The following is a 17,747-nucleotide window of genomic DNA, read 5'->3' on the forward strand; positions in this document are numbered from 1 at the left end:
GTTGCTTTAGATTTAATAATTTCATTTCGAAAAAAAGTGATCTCTAAAATTGCAGCGGCCACTGTTTATTTTACACAAAATAAGATAAACTTTTTCTTTCCTCCAAACATGTTTAGAGTACACATACGATACGGCATCGCATGCAACTGCCATGAAATAATGCTTATCATGTGTGCGACCATCTCATAGAAGGAGATTCGAGTTACTTTGAAATTTCAGTGACTATATCTTCAATGACAATTGGGCGAGCTGTTACGGATTAATTATTATGAAAACGGTCAGACGGAAAGAGGGATGAAAAGGCTGAAAAACACACGAACCCAACTGCTTGCATTCCTGTTTTTCAGTATTTTTGTCCCTTCCCGTCACGCCGTTTTCATGATAATGTAACGAATTCAACAGTGAACATAAAATATGGACAAAACGTGAGAAGCTATTTTATTTATTATCACTTCAGGGCTCATCCCTGCTAGCTGCAAATGGCGGCTGGTTGTTGAAGACGTTGTTGAAATCAGCGGCCGTGACACCACCTTCCAGTTTTCTCTTATATCTCGTTTTTTTCTAGTTCCCACCTTTCAGCCCGCGGCACCTTTTTCATCGGTTCCGGTTGTTTCCGAACGCTGTCCCGTTGCGGTGGCGTGCGTTGCCCCGCAATGCCATGTGGTAGTGATGTTGGTTGCCGTGAAAAGCGCGTGTATTCCTTTCATTCAGAGAGTTGGTTTGTCTGTGGTCACTTGCGGAGCGGTGCACAGACTCAAACTTACCTCAGCAAAACATGCGGAGACAAAAAAGAGCAGAAAAGCGGCTGGTGGGCGACGACAAGATTTCATTTCAAACAGATATACATGGCAGCCAACACGCACGTTGCGAGCGACTCACAGGGACAAAGTTAAGGTGGGTCGCTTTTGACAGCTATACGGTAGACACAAAAAAAAAAGGGGGGGGGGGGGTATACGCTTTCCTCATACTCGTCTCTGTTTTCTTCTTATTTTTTATTATTTTTTTGTTATGCCTCCAGCTTGTGAGCCCAAATTTTGGCTTCCCTGTCTACTTCCAGTCTGTGCAGACCATAAAACCTTTCGTTTTGGTCCTTTGATGTTAGCCGCTGTACAGGCACTGACGAATCTGTGCAGGCACTGACTGACGAACAAGCAATCATGCCATGACGTCATGATGACGTCACAACGTTTGGTGATCTGTGACGTCATCACGTGATGATGGTTTTTGCATCACTGATCGTGTTGACGCCGACGATGTGGGACAACGACGCGGAAGGTCGGTCAATTTTCGCGTTTGATCAGGCATCTAAGGCTTTCGCCTTAATATAATATCTTGGGCACAGACGATTATGCAGTGTCCCCTGTCGGCACATAAGTGAGCCTAGCATATGCAGCCGCCGCGGTATTTGCGTTACTCTGCATGCTGACCCGAGAGACGCGAATTCGACCCCGGCCGTGGCTGTGGCATTTCGATGGAGGCGAAGTTCTGGCGGCCCGTGTACTGGGCGATATCTGTGCACGTTAAAGAACCCCAGGTGGTCGAAATTGTCCGGAGCCCTCCACTACGGAGTCTCTCATAGCCTGAGTCGCTTTGGGACGTTAAGCCGCATAAACTAAACCAAAACCTACCATACAAAAATGGCGACTTCTGGAAAGCGAAAATTTGTGAAACAAAACGCCGTGGTTGAACGCGGTTAAAACTAGCTTGAGCGATAGCAGCAGTACAGCGCGGAAAGCATGTCGTGGTGGTTTCCCGCGCGGCAAGTAGCGCACCATGAGCGGCACGCTGTCCTACATTTCTCTTCGCATCACCGGCGCGGAAGCCACGTGACTGGTGTTGAGGTCTCCAGGCACGCGCGCCCGCCGGTGGACGATTTGCCCGCGGCTAGGCTAGAGTAGCTAGGCTCTTCCTCCTCTCTCGCGCACCCCTCTCTAGGAGAGAGGTGCGCGAGAGAGGAGAACAAAACGACACTGCGCATGTCCGTTGCTATGAAGATGCACGTGCAAGGAGGAAGAGGGGGAAAGTGACGTTGATTGAGCTTCAAGGTGAGACGCACGCACAAAGTCGTTTTCTGGGCTTGTACCGGGAAATGGAAAAACGTTTATTGAAAAAAAAAAGAAAAGGGGTTTGAGAAGCACGTGGGTGGGGCCCCTAGTCTAGGGCTCCACTGACCTGGAGCGGAGCTGTTGCTCTAAAACAAGTTGGTGCGTCGTACACCAACTTCACTTTCATTCTGACGGACGACAAATCAGTTGTCATTGAGCTGCGCTGTGGTGCTCTCAAATTATAAAAGAAGTACGAACCAGTAGACTATTATAGGAGAAATTCACTGGTGCCATTTATCATCGTTAGTATGAATAACATAACGGCAGCTCGACGGCACTAAATCAGCATTGTGAAAACGCGCCAAGCGTCTCAGCGCGCCTGCTCGCTCGCGGACATTTTCAAAGGCGTTCTATTCCGCCTTACGAGGCATATGCGTTGTGGCGGGGTGTTTAGAGCATCGGTATTATGTTTTAGAGACCCAGAGTTCGAATCCCGTGGTCAGAGCATAGTTAATACATTTATTTATGTTTATCCTGTGTTCATATGCGCTGCACTTACGTCACTTGTGTGCGTGTGTGTGCATGTGCGACGTCACAAATGAGGATGGATCGTCCATTCATCCGACACCCGTCGTGCTAGCTAAAGTGATACATTCACATTAAAAAAGAAGTGGAAACGGTGTGTATCTCGCATCAAGAGCAACACTTCTAAGTTTTTTGCATGCATCGGCACCTTTGTGCAAAAGTCATTGTGGCTGTTAAAGGTTTACGCAAATCTCGAGCTATCCATGTGGTTATTAACGTCCTAAGAGAATGTGTGAACGTGAATATAAAAAACAAGGAACGGAAAAGATCACCTATTAAATGTTATTATGGTTCCGACGGAATGAATGAACTTTGTAGTACAATTACACGTGAAATAGTCGTACATCTGCGGTTACATTTATTCACAAGAAGTAACGGGGTTACATTACAAGTTTCAGAGGAAAGAAGCATTGTACACGGAAGTTCGCTAATGCCATAAGCAACGCACTGAACAGATGTGCGAGTTTTCCGTTATTGACATTCCTTTATCGACCCAAACAAGTACAGCTTCTACTCTATAGTTCCGTTGCCAATACCCCATGGGACTGAAATGCGACGACCTTACCAGTTGGATATAGTATTAACTTGCAAAACAAGTTCCCATTAAATTGGCTGATCTCAGCATCGTATATTCAAAGCTGCTAGGTTCTACCTCGTCGTCTTCACAATAGCCACTAACAGCATCGCCGTGGAGGACAACCAGATAGCATTACGAGGAAAAGTTCTTGTTGGGCGACTACGAAAACTCCCAGTCCATGAATCCCATGCGCAGCGTCTCCCAATCGACGCTGCACACCATACAGTGGCGTTGAATCTCGACAAACAATCGGAATGGCAGATAATGTCATGGAGAGGGCGATTAAGGTTCGGCGCCATATTAGTTCAAGAAGTATCGAAACGCTCGAAACGCTCAGGTGCACTTCGTCGCGAATTTCGTTCCATGGGGCTCTGCCTTCACATATTCCATTACGCTGCGTCTCTTCTGAACAGGGGGCACATGCGCTTGTAGCACACGTGGTATACAGTTGAACCTCGTCATAATGAACACTGATATAGCGAATTATCGGTTATAGCGAACTAAGTACGACCTTTGGTTGGCCGCGCTTCATTTCAGTAGCATTTATCCTTTCTATAATGACACCGAAAATGCGAGAACCACCGTGATATCGGTTGTAACAAAAAATATTTAGTTGGCGCGAGGTTCAAAACGGGAAAGATAGCATAAAAAGCAAAATAAATATAGAAAGTCAACTCACAACTACATTTTTTAAAAATCTTTGCCAATGTTGCCGAAATTTTGGTTATCTAGTGCCTCGGAATGGGCATTTGGCTGTCATGCACTCCCTTATGAACCGACGTTTGAAATGCCGCAAGGAGACAGGTAAGGATTACCTCGTTTACAGCGGGTTTGGAGCCTAGAATAATACGTTCTTGTATCTATAGGTTTCGCGCTCGAGCCAGACTGTCGATTTGATAGAGCCGATTTTTATCTCTGCCGTTACAACGAATATCGGATATAACGAACTATGAGTTATGGTCCCGATCGTTATGACGAGGTTCGACTGTACTCAACGTACGTACAATTTTACTTAGCTTCTTTTCTTGGTGCACTTTCCCGCAACAAGTGGGGAAGAAAAAGAACGAAAAGATATGCATTTGTGCGCGTAACAAGAATGAACATTTCAACAATAAGAAAAGCGATGGTTTTGGTTACAGAAGGAGCCGCGTGGATGTCGCTAAATCATCTCTCAGTCTTGTTAAGGGGGGATTTTTAAGGGGCCATCTAACACAGGAGATCACAACTTTACATGGTGCCTTCGAGATCCCTCCTCCATGGTGAGTTCTGTAAGTGGCAAACTGGGGCGGTAGAATGTTGCGCCGAGCGTCCTCTCAGAGCAGGTCTTTTGGGCGACATTTGCGATGGGAAAGCGGCGTGCAACTGCGAATGTGCGCTCTTCGACGTCCGTGAGTGCAACTTTGCGCGAAAGGTTTGTCTCGCGTGCTTCATATCCTTTCCCGCTTTCGCCATTTAATCGCTTCCGTTTAGTTTATTTGCGGCATTATCGTCTCTGCAATATTTCTAAAATTTCGAAAGTCATTCAATAGCTGTAATAAATATATGGATAATGATGCACAAAGTTTCGTTTTAATGCAGGTATTGTTATATATATATAACGGTAGCAAGGATTCAGCATTCTACATCCCGAGGACGTCCTATACTTATGGCGACTTTCCAACCAGGGAGAGTATATGCGAAATAGTAAACTTTGGCGCTGTTGAATGCTTGCAGAGTGCTTCGCTGACGATATGAAATCCGAGTGACCGACGTGTGCAAAAACATGAATCGCGATTCTCCCACGTGTCAACGAGAGGTCACCAAGTGCAAGCTTGGAAGTTTCGTCAGCCTAAAAGCCTGCTTACGCTTGCGTTGTGTACACGTCGGTGAATGGGTTAGTGAAATGGCCAAATGTCCACTAGCTTAAAAGAGCCGCAACGTCGTTCTAGCCGCGCCTACTTGTCAGTTGCACGCCGCCGCCGTTTGCCAGAGGGCCCGTGTGAGGTTGCGTAAAATGCTGCGCGAGATCCAGAGTGAACAATTTATTCACGTTAATGGGCTCTCTGCACAGGCTAATGGAGCGTGCGCTCAGCAGCGCGCTGCAGAGTAACAGCACCGTCAGAACAGAGTAGGGGGGCGAGTGCAAGCGTCGCTGCTGTGCACGTAACAACACACAAATCTGCGTCAGAGTAAGCGAAGAAAGAATATTGAGGCCCACACGGCGATCCTTCGCCTGGTTGGCAGCTGCTGTGGTTCTAGATTTGCGCACACGCTTCGGTGCTTTCGCGAGAGGAGAGCAAAGTAGGCGCCGCCTCAAGTACAAGTGCCACCCTTGGACACCGAAGAACGACTCACGCTAGTGCCCGACACGGGCGCCAGTGTGGCGGCCTCCAGCGGTCTTTCTGGCAGAGGTGCGTACAGAATGGATCGCGACTGAACACTTTGCGGGCAGGGTAAAGGGCGGATGAGGGCCGCGCGTGCTTTTATTGGCGGCTGTGGCGCGCCATTCAGGCGCGCTCGGGGAGGCAGTTCATGAGGTAGTAGGTGCCCTTGGCTAGCTCGACGCGGTCTGCGGCCAGGTCCAAGTCGGTCGGGCAGCGCATGCCTGCGGGGCAGGCGCAGTCGCGCTTCACGAAAACTGTCCCGGTGACGAAGGACTCCGAGATGGCCATGCAGGCGTCCTCTTCCACGGGCTCGCAGGTCGGAGGCTGCGACACAGCAGGTATATGTCACTCCCACGAGACGGACACTGAGCGTAGCGGCCACACATGCTGTGTGAACTCATTAGACGCAAAATTGTGAGATGGAAAGCTCAAAATACGCGAGGGTATAAAAAAACGAGACCATCTCGAACTGTCAGTTTGTCAAGCAGTCATTAAATCCTTCTATGTTGGGTCATCCCACGCCAATTTTCCCAACCGGAGCTTCGGCTACCACCTCCGATTTCAAGAAAAAAAAATTACAATTTGTGTCTCAAGAAAATCTCCTCGTCAAGATACTTTCAGCGAAAAAAAAATTAAACATCTTAGGGCACTTTGGGTCGGTACTTGAAAAAACCCGTGGGCGAAAGAAATTCGGCAGAAATCTACTGCGCCCTTCGTTGTCAAAATGTTTGCTTTGTTATAGGAAGCAGACATGGTTTTTTTATAGCAGAACACAATCAGAGTAGCATTTCGTCAACTTCACTTATGTGATTTACTCCTAAAAATGACAAAATCGGAGCGTTTTCTGGGCGTAATTTACAAGAAAGGGCTGTGTGAAAAGCCAATAACGGCGTCATACGAATGCTCACAACACCTACTTTCAGCAAAACTTTAGGAACAGGGAAGGAAACCAAACCAACCAAGGACTAACAACCAGTCCAAATTAGCATTGGGAGGTTGACTTTGGTTACTTACTGTAGCACCACCCGAGCCATTAGATCAGCGAATAATTTAGTTAAATAATGCTAATTAACAAATTAATTAATTACCAAACAAAAAATTGTCTGTAGTGCGCAAGGTGACTGTCAGCAATTTGCAACTGATTTCACTAGCCTGCCTCTAATATTGTATTTTTTTAACCCTTGGCTAAAGATAGCTGGGACACCCGGTATATATATGCTCGCAACACCTATCTTTAGCTAAAACTTAGGAACAGGGAAGGAACCAAACCAACCAAGGACTAACAACCAGTCCAAATTAGCATTTCGGGGGGGGGGAGGGAGGGGGTTCAACCTCCCCCCTCTCCCCGAATTTTTTCATTTTTGCACGCACACATACACACATACGTACGAACATGCATAAAGGGTGATTGAACCCCCCGAAAAATATTTCCGGCTACGCCCGTGTGCTGCAGCGGCGCACTCATTAGATCTAATAATAATATATATTGCACATAATATATTGCACATATATATGTGCAATATATTATGCGTGCATTTTGTAGTTGTAGTTGTTGCTTGTAGCCACCGTTTACGCTGACATACGTGTAGGGTGGCCAGGACACCCTCAAGCTGATTGATCAGTTTTTCTCCCCTGGTTTGAAGTTTGAAGTTTGAAGTTTGAAGTTTATTTCATTATTTTTGTGGTACATGTATTTACACTTTTAGGAACCCAACAAAATTGTTAAAGGGTCCCTAACGGCATTATAACATCAAAAACTCTAAATGGCAACAGCATGAGAAGGGAATATTTAGTCATCAAAAACACAAGAAAACTTATCAAGACAGAATGTGGCTTCATAGGCAATGCTCACCGTTACTAAAGAACAAAAACATGACTGACACGATAATGCTATGTAATTAAAGCAACAGGAATTCATTCTGTAATATGTATAAGTGAGAATAAGAACATATATGAAAATAATGACTACAAATGACTATTGCATTATAAATTGATATGAAGCGAACCTTTTTTCTCCCGCAACATTATTGTTGTAAATAAATCAATCAATAAATAATAAAAATCTCTGCGGTTCGCCACCGCGAATGGCCCCGGTCACATTGTGATACAATTTGTAACCCATTACTACTTTAACCTACGTGCATATTCGATCACCCAATTCACAAACTTAAAATTCTGCTCACCCCTCAACTGAACCTCACGCTTTTTCTGCATGCTCAGACAGTGAAGGCCTGTGCCACCGCAGATGCTTCCTCAGTTATGAAAGTTCGAGAGAGACACAGAAGAAAGAGAGAGAGAGACGCACGCGTTTGCAGAGCGTGCTGACGTCGATGGCGGTGACGCCGTTGTCGTACTGCTGGTGGCTGGTTTGGTTGCGGTAGAAGATGTGCGTGGGCGGGCACGAGCAGTGCAGGCGCGCCGTGTTCTCCAGCTTGATGCCCGTCAGCAGCGACAGCTTCACCGCCGTGCTGTACACCACCTGGTCGCGCAGGCAGCGCGCCAGGCGTGGCGCCCGCCCGCAGTACTGCGAAAACGAGTCAGCGGGCTTAGTGGTTCTCTATGCTGTGAAACAGTGCGTCGTGTATACGTGTAGTCTCAACTAGGAGCGGAGTGAAACGCAGCCGGGCGCTTTTCTGCGAATATTAATTTGTTAATATATTCGTCTATGACTGAATATTGTAATGAAAACTCGGACAAGCGAATGAGGACTGCAGGATACGCTGTCCTCTCATCCCATGCGTGTTTTCTTTTTCTTTTTTCTATGGCGCAGCCTCAGCTAAAGCCCATAAACTCAGCTTTTCACTATCGCTCTGTCATGCTTACAGCTGTCGATCGAGTTGGTCTAGCGCTGTAGCCCATCTAAAAAAAGAAAGAGTTGCTCCAGCGGTCTTCCTTCTCGACCGCAGTGAGCAAAAGGCGACCTCGCTTAATTAGGAAAGCTTCTCTCTCTTGTTTCGCCAATGAAATCTCTTTGTACTTCTTTAATGTGCCGTTGTGACACAAAGAGGCGCCACCTTATCGGGAACAACTGGGCCACCAACTAGGGTCTTTCGACAATTGGATTCTGGCCTTTGTAGCGAGCGTTGTTAGGGTTTTTCGTTGCTGCAAAATTCCTTGAGCTTGGAGACACTCCTGCAATTCCTTTTCAGCTATAGGATGTCGCACAACCACCGTTGAGTGGTTGTGCCAAAGCCTGCTTACGTTCAAACAAGTGTAAGTGGCGAATACGCGCATATCATTTAGGTGTAATAAGAGAAATTCAGAAGTTTCGTTCAACTTGAGATGAACACTCACCCTACAGGCTTATTTTTATTTATCGGAATGTTTTGTATTAAAGTGGCTTTCTATATACTTGCCATAAATGTCGCTACACTTATGCAGACAGATAAGCAATTGTGAATACCAATTTTCATAAATTTGTACCTGTTACTGATTTTTGGCCTAGCAAGTAGATATTACTAAGGGTCAAAAAAGAGGCAGCAGAAGTGAAAGCAGTGGTTATTGTGAACATTTATTTAAGCAGCAATTATTTTTTTTTAAGTTTTGTTGCTACAACCGATGTTTTTAATGAACAATTATTAGCCCCCTACATGCACCATCAGAACTAAAACGCATGACGGTGAAGCAATATTCGAAAAGCTGAACGGCACAAGCGCTTGCTTACATACGTATACATAAATACACACACACACACACACACACACACACACAAACACACACACACACACACACACACACACACACACACACACACACATATATATATATATATATATATATATATATATATATATATATATATATATATATATATATATATATATATATATATATATATATATATATATATATATATATATATATATGTAAATGCGGGGTCTAAGTGGTTGTTTACGTACCTGGCGGACAGTTGCACCTTTTTGATGCAGCCCCTAAAGACTCATGCAATATTCTAGCAACAGTGTACTAAGAGTACGAACATATGTCTGCATCAAAGTTTCGCAAGCAAACACACATGTACGAGTATACGGTCCATACGCATGGTAGAGCACGGCATAATCTCCGATCCTTTGGCGCACACTCGTTCGCTGGAAGCATCCGCCTACGAAGTGTGCGGCACGGCGTTCTTCTTAGTTTCTTCCGCGAAAGATTAGGGAACAGGGGCAGTTAATTCAAGCATGCACTGGGTAAGGGCACACACCGTAATTAATGCCGCCTGCTAGCTGGCACTCCTAGCGGCTAGCAGGAGAGCTACTGCAGCTGTACTACTCTTTCCACGTGTAACCATGCGGTTTTTATAGCTTCCTTGTTTCCTTTTTTAAAATAAGAAAAGAAAACGTGGCTTCGGATGAAATTACACAATATTCTTCATGATAACTTCAAAAGGGATGCTGCACTTTAGAACGAATCAAACAACTGATAAGTGCTACACCTTGTTCTGCTCAGCTGATACTTGTTCAGCTGTTAACGGGTCGCCAATTCGCTTGCGCGCGTTACACGAGTCTCGTGGTAAAGCTGCTTGCGAACACCGTGAAGAGACAGTTTGGGTGCCTTTTCGAAGACGTGGAAACGGCGTATATTTATGCCGGTAATTAATAATAAGAACAATCGCATGCATACAATTAATGGATGAGGGGCGCACCTTGTACTGGTCGTTGCCGTGCGACACGGTGCGGCCATCCAGCGGGTCCCAGTCGAGGGGGCAGCTGAGGCCGTCGGAGCAGCGGCACAGTTGCTCGGAGTTGATGCCGGCGAGGTTGAGTTGCACATAGGCGCAAGCGCTGTCTTCCATGCACTCAGGGAGGCCCTGCGCCACGATGGGCGAATTAGCTGCCGCGACGCGTGCCGCCGATGTGTGTCAATCGCGTGTCAGCAATGAAACGTTGTAACAGCAGCGAAATTAATTAACTGCTATGCGTAGTGAGTACTCACTACTTGGTTAAAGCGCACAGCGACCTGTGATTAACGTATCCGGTTGCCTCGGCGTAACGACCTTAACCGCACCGACGGTTTTGACCAGCGTCGAAAGAGGCACTGGTTCTTACACTGCATGCACAAACAATTCGTCTAACACTTTTGCATCTTCTGGGGCTGTTTCTTTAGATTCCAAAGATGCAGCCCCAGAACGGAATGCCTATATTAAGTAAATGGGAGAAATGTGGTTGACGGATAGCCGCTCACCACGAGGCAGAGTTCCCGATGTCATGCACGCATGCTCTGCGCACTTCTTGGTGCGCTTCTTGTCACTTCAGATGCCGCCTCTCTCTCTTGTTTTGACGAAATTGGCACTAAGAAGAAATTGTGAGTTTCCACTCACAATTTCGTCTTAGTGCCAACGAAATCAAACAGGTACTGCATATTAGATCAAGATACTATAATGAAACCGCATACATCCGTTTTAGTTCTTTGGGAGAGGCCGTGAAAAGATCAAACTGTACCGAATTATAGTAGTTTAATCGTACGGCTACTAATTGTGTAGTGAAGGCGTTGTTTTCCGCAGTTTGAACGTGGTGTTGGTACTAACCAATCCTCGAAGTGTCTGGTACCGTAATTTGGAGGTTTCCTTTGAAGTTGAGCGAGATTACGTAAGCGCCGGAACAGGACGAGGCATTTAAGATTGATCCCCTGTGCTTCCTTAACGAACACCAAAATCCGAGTGCACAGGCGCATGAAGAGTAATCATGTCACGGTGACATAAAGAGACACACTTTCTAGATTGGCCGAATCGATTGGCAAATGGGCCAATTTGGGTGCTATTATTGCGATAGCAATTATATGGACCGTCTCGGCTGGTTTTTGCCGTCGCTGTCGCCGCCGTCATGCAGCGTATATATATATATATATATATATATATATATATATATATATATATATATATATATATAAAAGTCCCAAAGAAAAAATAATTCCGAAAACAGCTTCCGAAGCGCGGAATCGAACCAGCGCCTTCACGATCCGCAGTGCGTGGCTCTAACCACTATGCCACAAAGCGCAGATCGTCCAGGTAGTTAACGGCGAGCGTTATATACACACCCTTTACCGCAGTACTAAGAGACGGCAGGCGCTTATAAGCGTTTCTTCATTACCAGCGAGATGACGCTATAGGAGCGCAACGGGCGTAAACGGGCGCACTTAAAGGCGTCGGCCAGCTCGCCCCGCTCCTGCGAACGCCGTTTCTCTTCGCCCTACATGGCGTGGTCGCATTCGTGCGCTTATCCGAGGAAAGAAGGGGCGGGCGGGGGGGGGGGTGTGTCTGTTTTGTGATTTCCCCGCGATGTCCGCGCTGAAGTCACAGAGCATACGAAGATCACTTCGCTCGCTGCAGCGGCCGCGTTTGCGAAAGGAGCGCGCCGTTCTAACAGAAATAAGTAACAACTGTGACAGTTCGCGCTCGTCCTGTGTGTACCTGTTCGTTCGTTTCGTGCGTCCTGCTTTATGTGTGAGCAGTGCGCTTCAAGTGTCGAGCTGTGACGCATGATAGTTCGCGCTCGTCCTGTGTGTGTTCTTTTCGTGCGTCCTTTGGGCTCGAGCGACGCGCTGGCAATTTCGAGCTGCTTTCCGTTCTTCGCGCTACATTCCAATTTATTGCTATCGCATTCATTGCTTCGCCGTTGCGGCGAAACTGTGACTTTTTTTTCACGAAAAATAGTACAGCTTGACACTGTAATAAGACCATGCATGATTACGCCGCATACTTGAACAAACAGATCGGATCCCTGGGAGGTCATATTCGGACCTGCCATTGGACGAACGTGCGTATAAGGCCGAAAGCCTTTCTGGCGCTAGCTGAGCGAAGTCTTCGCACTGCGCCAAGAATGCTGCCTGGTTATACATACTCTATGTATGTATGGTATACTCATGCTTCGAAGCGCCTATAGTGCAAAAGCGCCGCGAGGGCTTTTTTTTTTTAATCCCGGAACGGGTTTGCCCGAAAATGCCACCACAGGAACCAGAATTTACGTAACTGTGCTACGGGCGCTCGCACAGTCCGTAGCCGGGCGCTAGTAATGAGAGGTGAGGAGTGCATGTTACACTCTTAATCAGGTCCTTGTTAAATGCTGGCTATAACTAGGAAACCAGACGAAAAATTTCCGGTTTCCTGGCTATATCTAGCACTTTAAGCGGGACCTGATCAAGAGTGTAAGCACTGCATGGGAAGAGTGGCTGGAGGCTGTCGATGCAGAAATGATGGTTGTCGGCCACAGGAACGTTTTGCGTTATACCTCCTACATTTGATACTGATGTCAGGAAAATGTGTCGCTGGTAGGAAAACAGCTATAGTAGGCCTGCAAGCTGTCGATCACTTTTTTTATCAGGTCATACCCATACACGCAGTAAATGTGATTTCTTTTTTTCTCGGGCACCGCATCGGTAAATGAGTGCTTGTCAGTATATTTTATCATGCGGCGTCCCTTTGTGACGTAATGACGCATCACTTAGATCGCCACTTACGAGCCGATGTGAACTTATACTAGGTAGTTTTGGTTGAGTGCGCGAAGCGCGGAGGCCGCGTCGTCACTATTTCAGCTCGTTTGTAAAGTGATAAACTGTTTCCGCACTGCTGCTGCGGAGAGGTCGTTCCAAGGTCCAGTGAGCCGGGGGAGTGTTTCCTGACAGGGACGAAAATGCGAAGTTGTAGCGAGGTAACCAAGCGCCCGCCGGAGTACGGTTGGTAACTCCGCACCGGCGCGGCAGCCGCGTATGTCGAAGGCTCCATCGTACGCATCGTCATCACACGCGCCTGCACTCCGGCGCCCGCACTTTCACGCCGTTCTCACTTCGTGGAAAGTTGTAATCGCGCAGGAATAATTTCGTTTGTGGAGCACTCAGCCGTACGGCTTGCGTGCGTAAAACGCGGGTAAAATTGAGCTCAGCATATCCGTGAGTCGAGCCGGAGGGAGGCTCTGCACATTCACAATCATCATGCTGCATCGTCGCTTCTGCAACGCCTGCCTACCTCCGACGGTATTTCTTTATCTTGTCGCTCGATCGATGATTGCGCTAAACTGTAGCTGGAAGCAATCAGCCCCGGCTGCCTCTTTAATCCGGTTGGCACCGGTGGCCAGTGTTTACCTTTCATACGACAAGCGCGCGCGTATAGCAGCGACCGCATCCGACGAGCCCGGCGGCCACGTCGATGTTGTGACGGTACGATTAAGTTTTCCTTTATGTATGCGAACTCGATTCAGCGACAGTACAACCCGCCTCTGCCAGTTGCCGCAAAGTGCAGCCGCAGCACTTGTGGGGTTAGGTGGTTTATAGTTCATGAAAAAAAAAAGAAGTTAGTTTGAAACAAAAACAAATCGGTCCTTCTGCAATGCATGTATATACGTCAGACATGTGGCATCGACTTCATTGTGCTGCACCAGGTTGTCCTGCAAATACAACGTGCGGGTAAAAGGAGCGTTTACATTAACCACTGCAAGAAGCGCACTGCGCACAATTCAGTACAAGCACGGGATGGCATTTTGTGCATTGTTCTTTGAGAGAGCGGACCAGTCGACTAGCGCATGCTCAGGCGACACATAGCGGTGCTTTCAAATGGACGGTCATTGTAAAGAAGCAGATAACCAGATAAGCGGAAAGAGCGTGGCTATTAATGACGTTCTGTCATCATCTAAGAATTTACTGAGTGGACATCCTCAAGGCAGCATCCTGGGTCCTTTTTTTATTTAACGTATATGTTAGTGATCTAAATAACATTGATAACGAGCCTAAATATACTTCATACGTGGATGACTCTAGTCTTTCTGTTCCAAGAGAGAACAACGTCGACTTAGCATTGCGCGCCAATTCTGTTCAGTCAAAGCGGCATGAATGGTCGCTAAGTAAACATCTTCAACAGGGGCGTAGCCAGGGGGGGGGGGGTAGTGTTGGAAGGGTTCACCCCCCCCGAAAGTTTTCAATTTTGCTTGCGTATATATATATATATATATATATATATATATATATATATATATATATATATATATATATATATATATATATATATATATATATATATATATATATATATATATATATATATATATATATTGCTGGCTACACCCCTGATCTTCAATGTGATGCTAAAAATCGAAGGGCATAATTTTCACTACTAAGAAGAAACTCGTTGCTGTCATGTTAAACATAGCGTCCCATTCTGTTGACATAGTGTTGACGTAGTCCAACGAATCCTCTTCCAACCCAGCAACGATTTCTTTATAGCGATGATAGTCTTACGTGATAGAGGGATGGACGGACGGACTGTTTTCTTGCTGAGTCGGCATAGAAAGGCTTACGAGAAGAATTAGGTAGCAGCGCAAGGAATGGCGCAAAGAAGCGCTGACTACCAACCACCAAGGTGGTTGATAGTCAGCGCTTCGCTTTCTCAGCCTGTTTGTCCCGTTCTTTGCGCTGTTACCTAATTCTTCTATAGTATGCACCAACCAGCTAGCCCAAGTCAACACTTTAAATGCTTATGAATTAAAATAAACACACGACAAGTATCCAGCAAAATCGTCTGTCACAAATTAAACCTCGAGAAAGGTACTGGATTTCTCTTTAGGCATACCAGCTCACGCAATTCTTGGTCACGCTGTTTATGTATAACACCATGTCTCTATAGTATATAGCCAGTGATGTAATCAGGGGTCTGCCCAGAGGACCGGAGCCAGCCAGAGTCCCGGGGAGATGTCGAGGAGAGGAGCCCGGAGCTGTTAACAGTAACGTTTATTTACAGGTAGCGTGTTGCTACATGATGGGGTTAGCATCATGGAAGCTCTCGGAGCTCGTGAGAGCTTGAGAGAACTTGTGAGAGCTCGTCGGGAGCGCATCGGCGCTCGCATTTTATGTGCTGGCCTTCCCAGGGTTCCCTGTAGGAAAAAACAATGGAGGCCAAGACAGTCCAATGAAAATTTCCATCTTCACCTCCGTCCCCAAAAGGGAAAGGTGAAACGCCGCCTCCTTCCCAACCCACGAAAGGAGAAAGAGGCACATCCAGTTCGTCCCATGGCGAGGGAAAAACACTGCCCACCGCGCACACACGGCACAGCACGAAGACGTTGAATCTTACGTGGAAGTCAATTTCGTAGTCTGTTGCAATGATGGGTATGCGCGAGGCAGACCACGAATTGTGGAAACAGCGGCAACAAGGCGCCACGGAGAACGTGGGAAATGCATCCGCAGACGGTTCCCAGACGCTGGGTCCTTTGTCCGGGGCACCTTGACGACAAAGCAAGCCGCCTCGACGGCCAACAACTCTTCCTAATCTGTCAGTCGGTCAGGCGTGCCCAAAGGGTTTTACGAGAGGCGCAGACAACCTGAGAATATTAGACGAACGACCTTCGTGTTGTCGCCGCTCTTGGGGCATCTCTGGAACCGCTGACCCGGAAGAAATCAGGGTAGTCTTAGCCGCAACGTCTCATGCGTCAAAGCGGCGCCAAGCCAGGCAGGCCGATCATAACAGCCCGTCCACCGTCACAGGAGGTCTCGAAGGGGTTGCAGCACCAAGGCACTCCGCAGAGACCGTAGATCTGCTGCCTTGTAGACGTTGACGCAGGCTGCACCAATCTCTGGACCTGAGTCATGGCCAGCAAACGCCAGAAACGAACCACGCAAGACCCGAGGCACAACAAACATATAGAGCACCCAACTGACCTCGAGAAATGCCAGGTTACAGTTTTGGTAAAACTCCCTAGAAATTTACAATTGGTGCGCTCACTCGTGAAAATCAAGAATCAAATAACGAAGCCATAACAAACTCAGACCTACTACGTGCGAAGCAAATCAACAGCCTAACGTTTTGTATCATTTCCCAGAGAGATTCACAGCGTTCAAGGCACGCAGGTGCTACGGGCGAAACAAAACGAAAGGAGGTAGTTAACGAATTACGCCTCTCACAGTAAGTAAAACTCAAAATCAAACTTGCGCGTATGAAAATAAAACAAACAGAGAAACAAAACCTACACTTCACTGCAAGAACAGAAGGTTTAAACAGAGGCTTTTACCTTCAGCCTACTTCTCTGTTAAAATCAGCGCAAAACCCTCTACTCGGGTGCTAGCTTTTGCAAAATGTAAGCAAAAAAGCAGTTTAGCAAATATCTCAATGTCTGCAGTTAAGATGAGGAGGAAAATAAAACTTTCAAAAATCGACACAGTCCTTGCTCATCGGCAGACATGCAAACGTTAGACAGCTAAACAAAACAATAATAAAACTGGATACAAGACAAATTCTTAGTATCCTTCGTGACACTGCGTAATTTAATGCGGCACCCTTTCAGACGTGCTCTGGGGGGACGCGCATACCACAGTTGTCGATGGGCCAGATCGCGACGGAGGGACAAAAAGCCAACCTGTCCGAAGCACACAGTGGCGGTGACCTTTGTTCCGCGGGCGCCGAACTCCGACAAAGACGCACCCGGACGCCTAAGCTTACTCATTGTGGGCCGCCCAGAGCAGCGGTCACCCTCTCGCAAACTTGGGGGAGGACCTTTGTCGTTACAGTCGCGTACGCACCACCTCGCCTTGCTCCACCGTTTAGCCTTCCAAAAAGATGATGAAACCAGGCGACCACTTCGACGTCTCTTTTTCTTGGCCCTCGCGACACGCTTTATGCCTAATCTCGATTTGTGCGAGACCCGCAACTTTTGACTTTTAGAGAACTTTTTCGGGGTTTCCAGCCTTCGCTCGAGGCAACTTGGACCTTTCCCCTTTCCCCGAAGTTTTCGCTGGCGCCTTTCTCTTTCAGGGCGGCACGGAACGCTCCCCGACTCGGCAATAATACTCGGAAGTACATTGCTCAAAACTCCAGGCGGCTCAACTGGCTTATCCTCGGCGTTATTTCTAGCTGTCTGCTCTTCAGAAACTACGCTACAATCGACACTTGCTAAACCAGCCGGCTCGCCATCAGATGTCTCTCCTTGATGAGAGTCTCGCGCTAATCTAAGCGCTTCATCACCTCGCGCTATGTTGAGCGCCTCTTCCTCTCGTGGTAAGCTAAGCGCCTCATCATCTGAACTTTTACAGTCTGCTTCGTTAGCGCTTTCTGCTTCCGGAACCTCATGAGCAGACTCACAGGCCATCGGATCCGTCATAGCTGCCGCCGATTCGTCACCAAAACAAAGGCCTTTCGAAAGCATATCCACGTCATTCTGAGAGGGATAATGCTCGGGCAGGTTTTGGGACACCAAAGAGAGA

At 47.0% G+C, this 17,747-nt stretch overlaps 1 protein-coding gene across 3 annotated transcripts in view; it reads right to left on the minus strand.

Annotated features, from left to right (window-relative positions):
- Nucleotides 1-5,635: 5,635 nt before the first annotated feature.
- LOC119379294 (U-scoloptoxin(11)-Sm5a) overlaps nt 5,636-17,747 on the minus strand; it is a 194,092-nt gene continuing 181,980 nt past the window's right edge. For all 3 annotated transcript variants that reach the window (XM_037648562.2, XM_049411929.1, XM_049411928.1), the window contains 3 exons: nt 10,213-10,377; nt 7,876-8,094; nt 5,636-5,894 (listed from right to left, as the gene is read on the minus strand). In XM_037648562.2, coding sequence (XP_037504490.1) covers nt 5,694-5,894; nt 7,876-8,094; nt 10,213-10,377 — 585 coding nt within the window. In that variant the 3' untranslated portion in view covers nt 5,636-5,693. The remainder of the gene's footprint in view (nt 5,895-7,875; nt 8,095-10,212; nt 10,378-17,747) is intronic.

This window comes from Rhipicephalus sanguineus, chromosome 1 (assembly GCF_013339695.2).
Source record: "Rhipicephalus sanguineus isolate Rsan-2018 chromosome 1, BIME_Rsan_1.4, whole genome shotgun sequence".
In the NCBI taxonomy this organism is placed as follows: domain Eukaryota; kingdom Metazoa; phylum Arthropoda; class Arachnida; order Ixodida; family Ixodidae; genus Rhipicephalus; species Rhipicephalus sanguineus.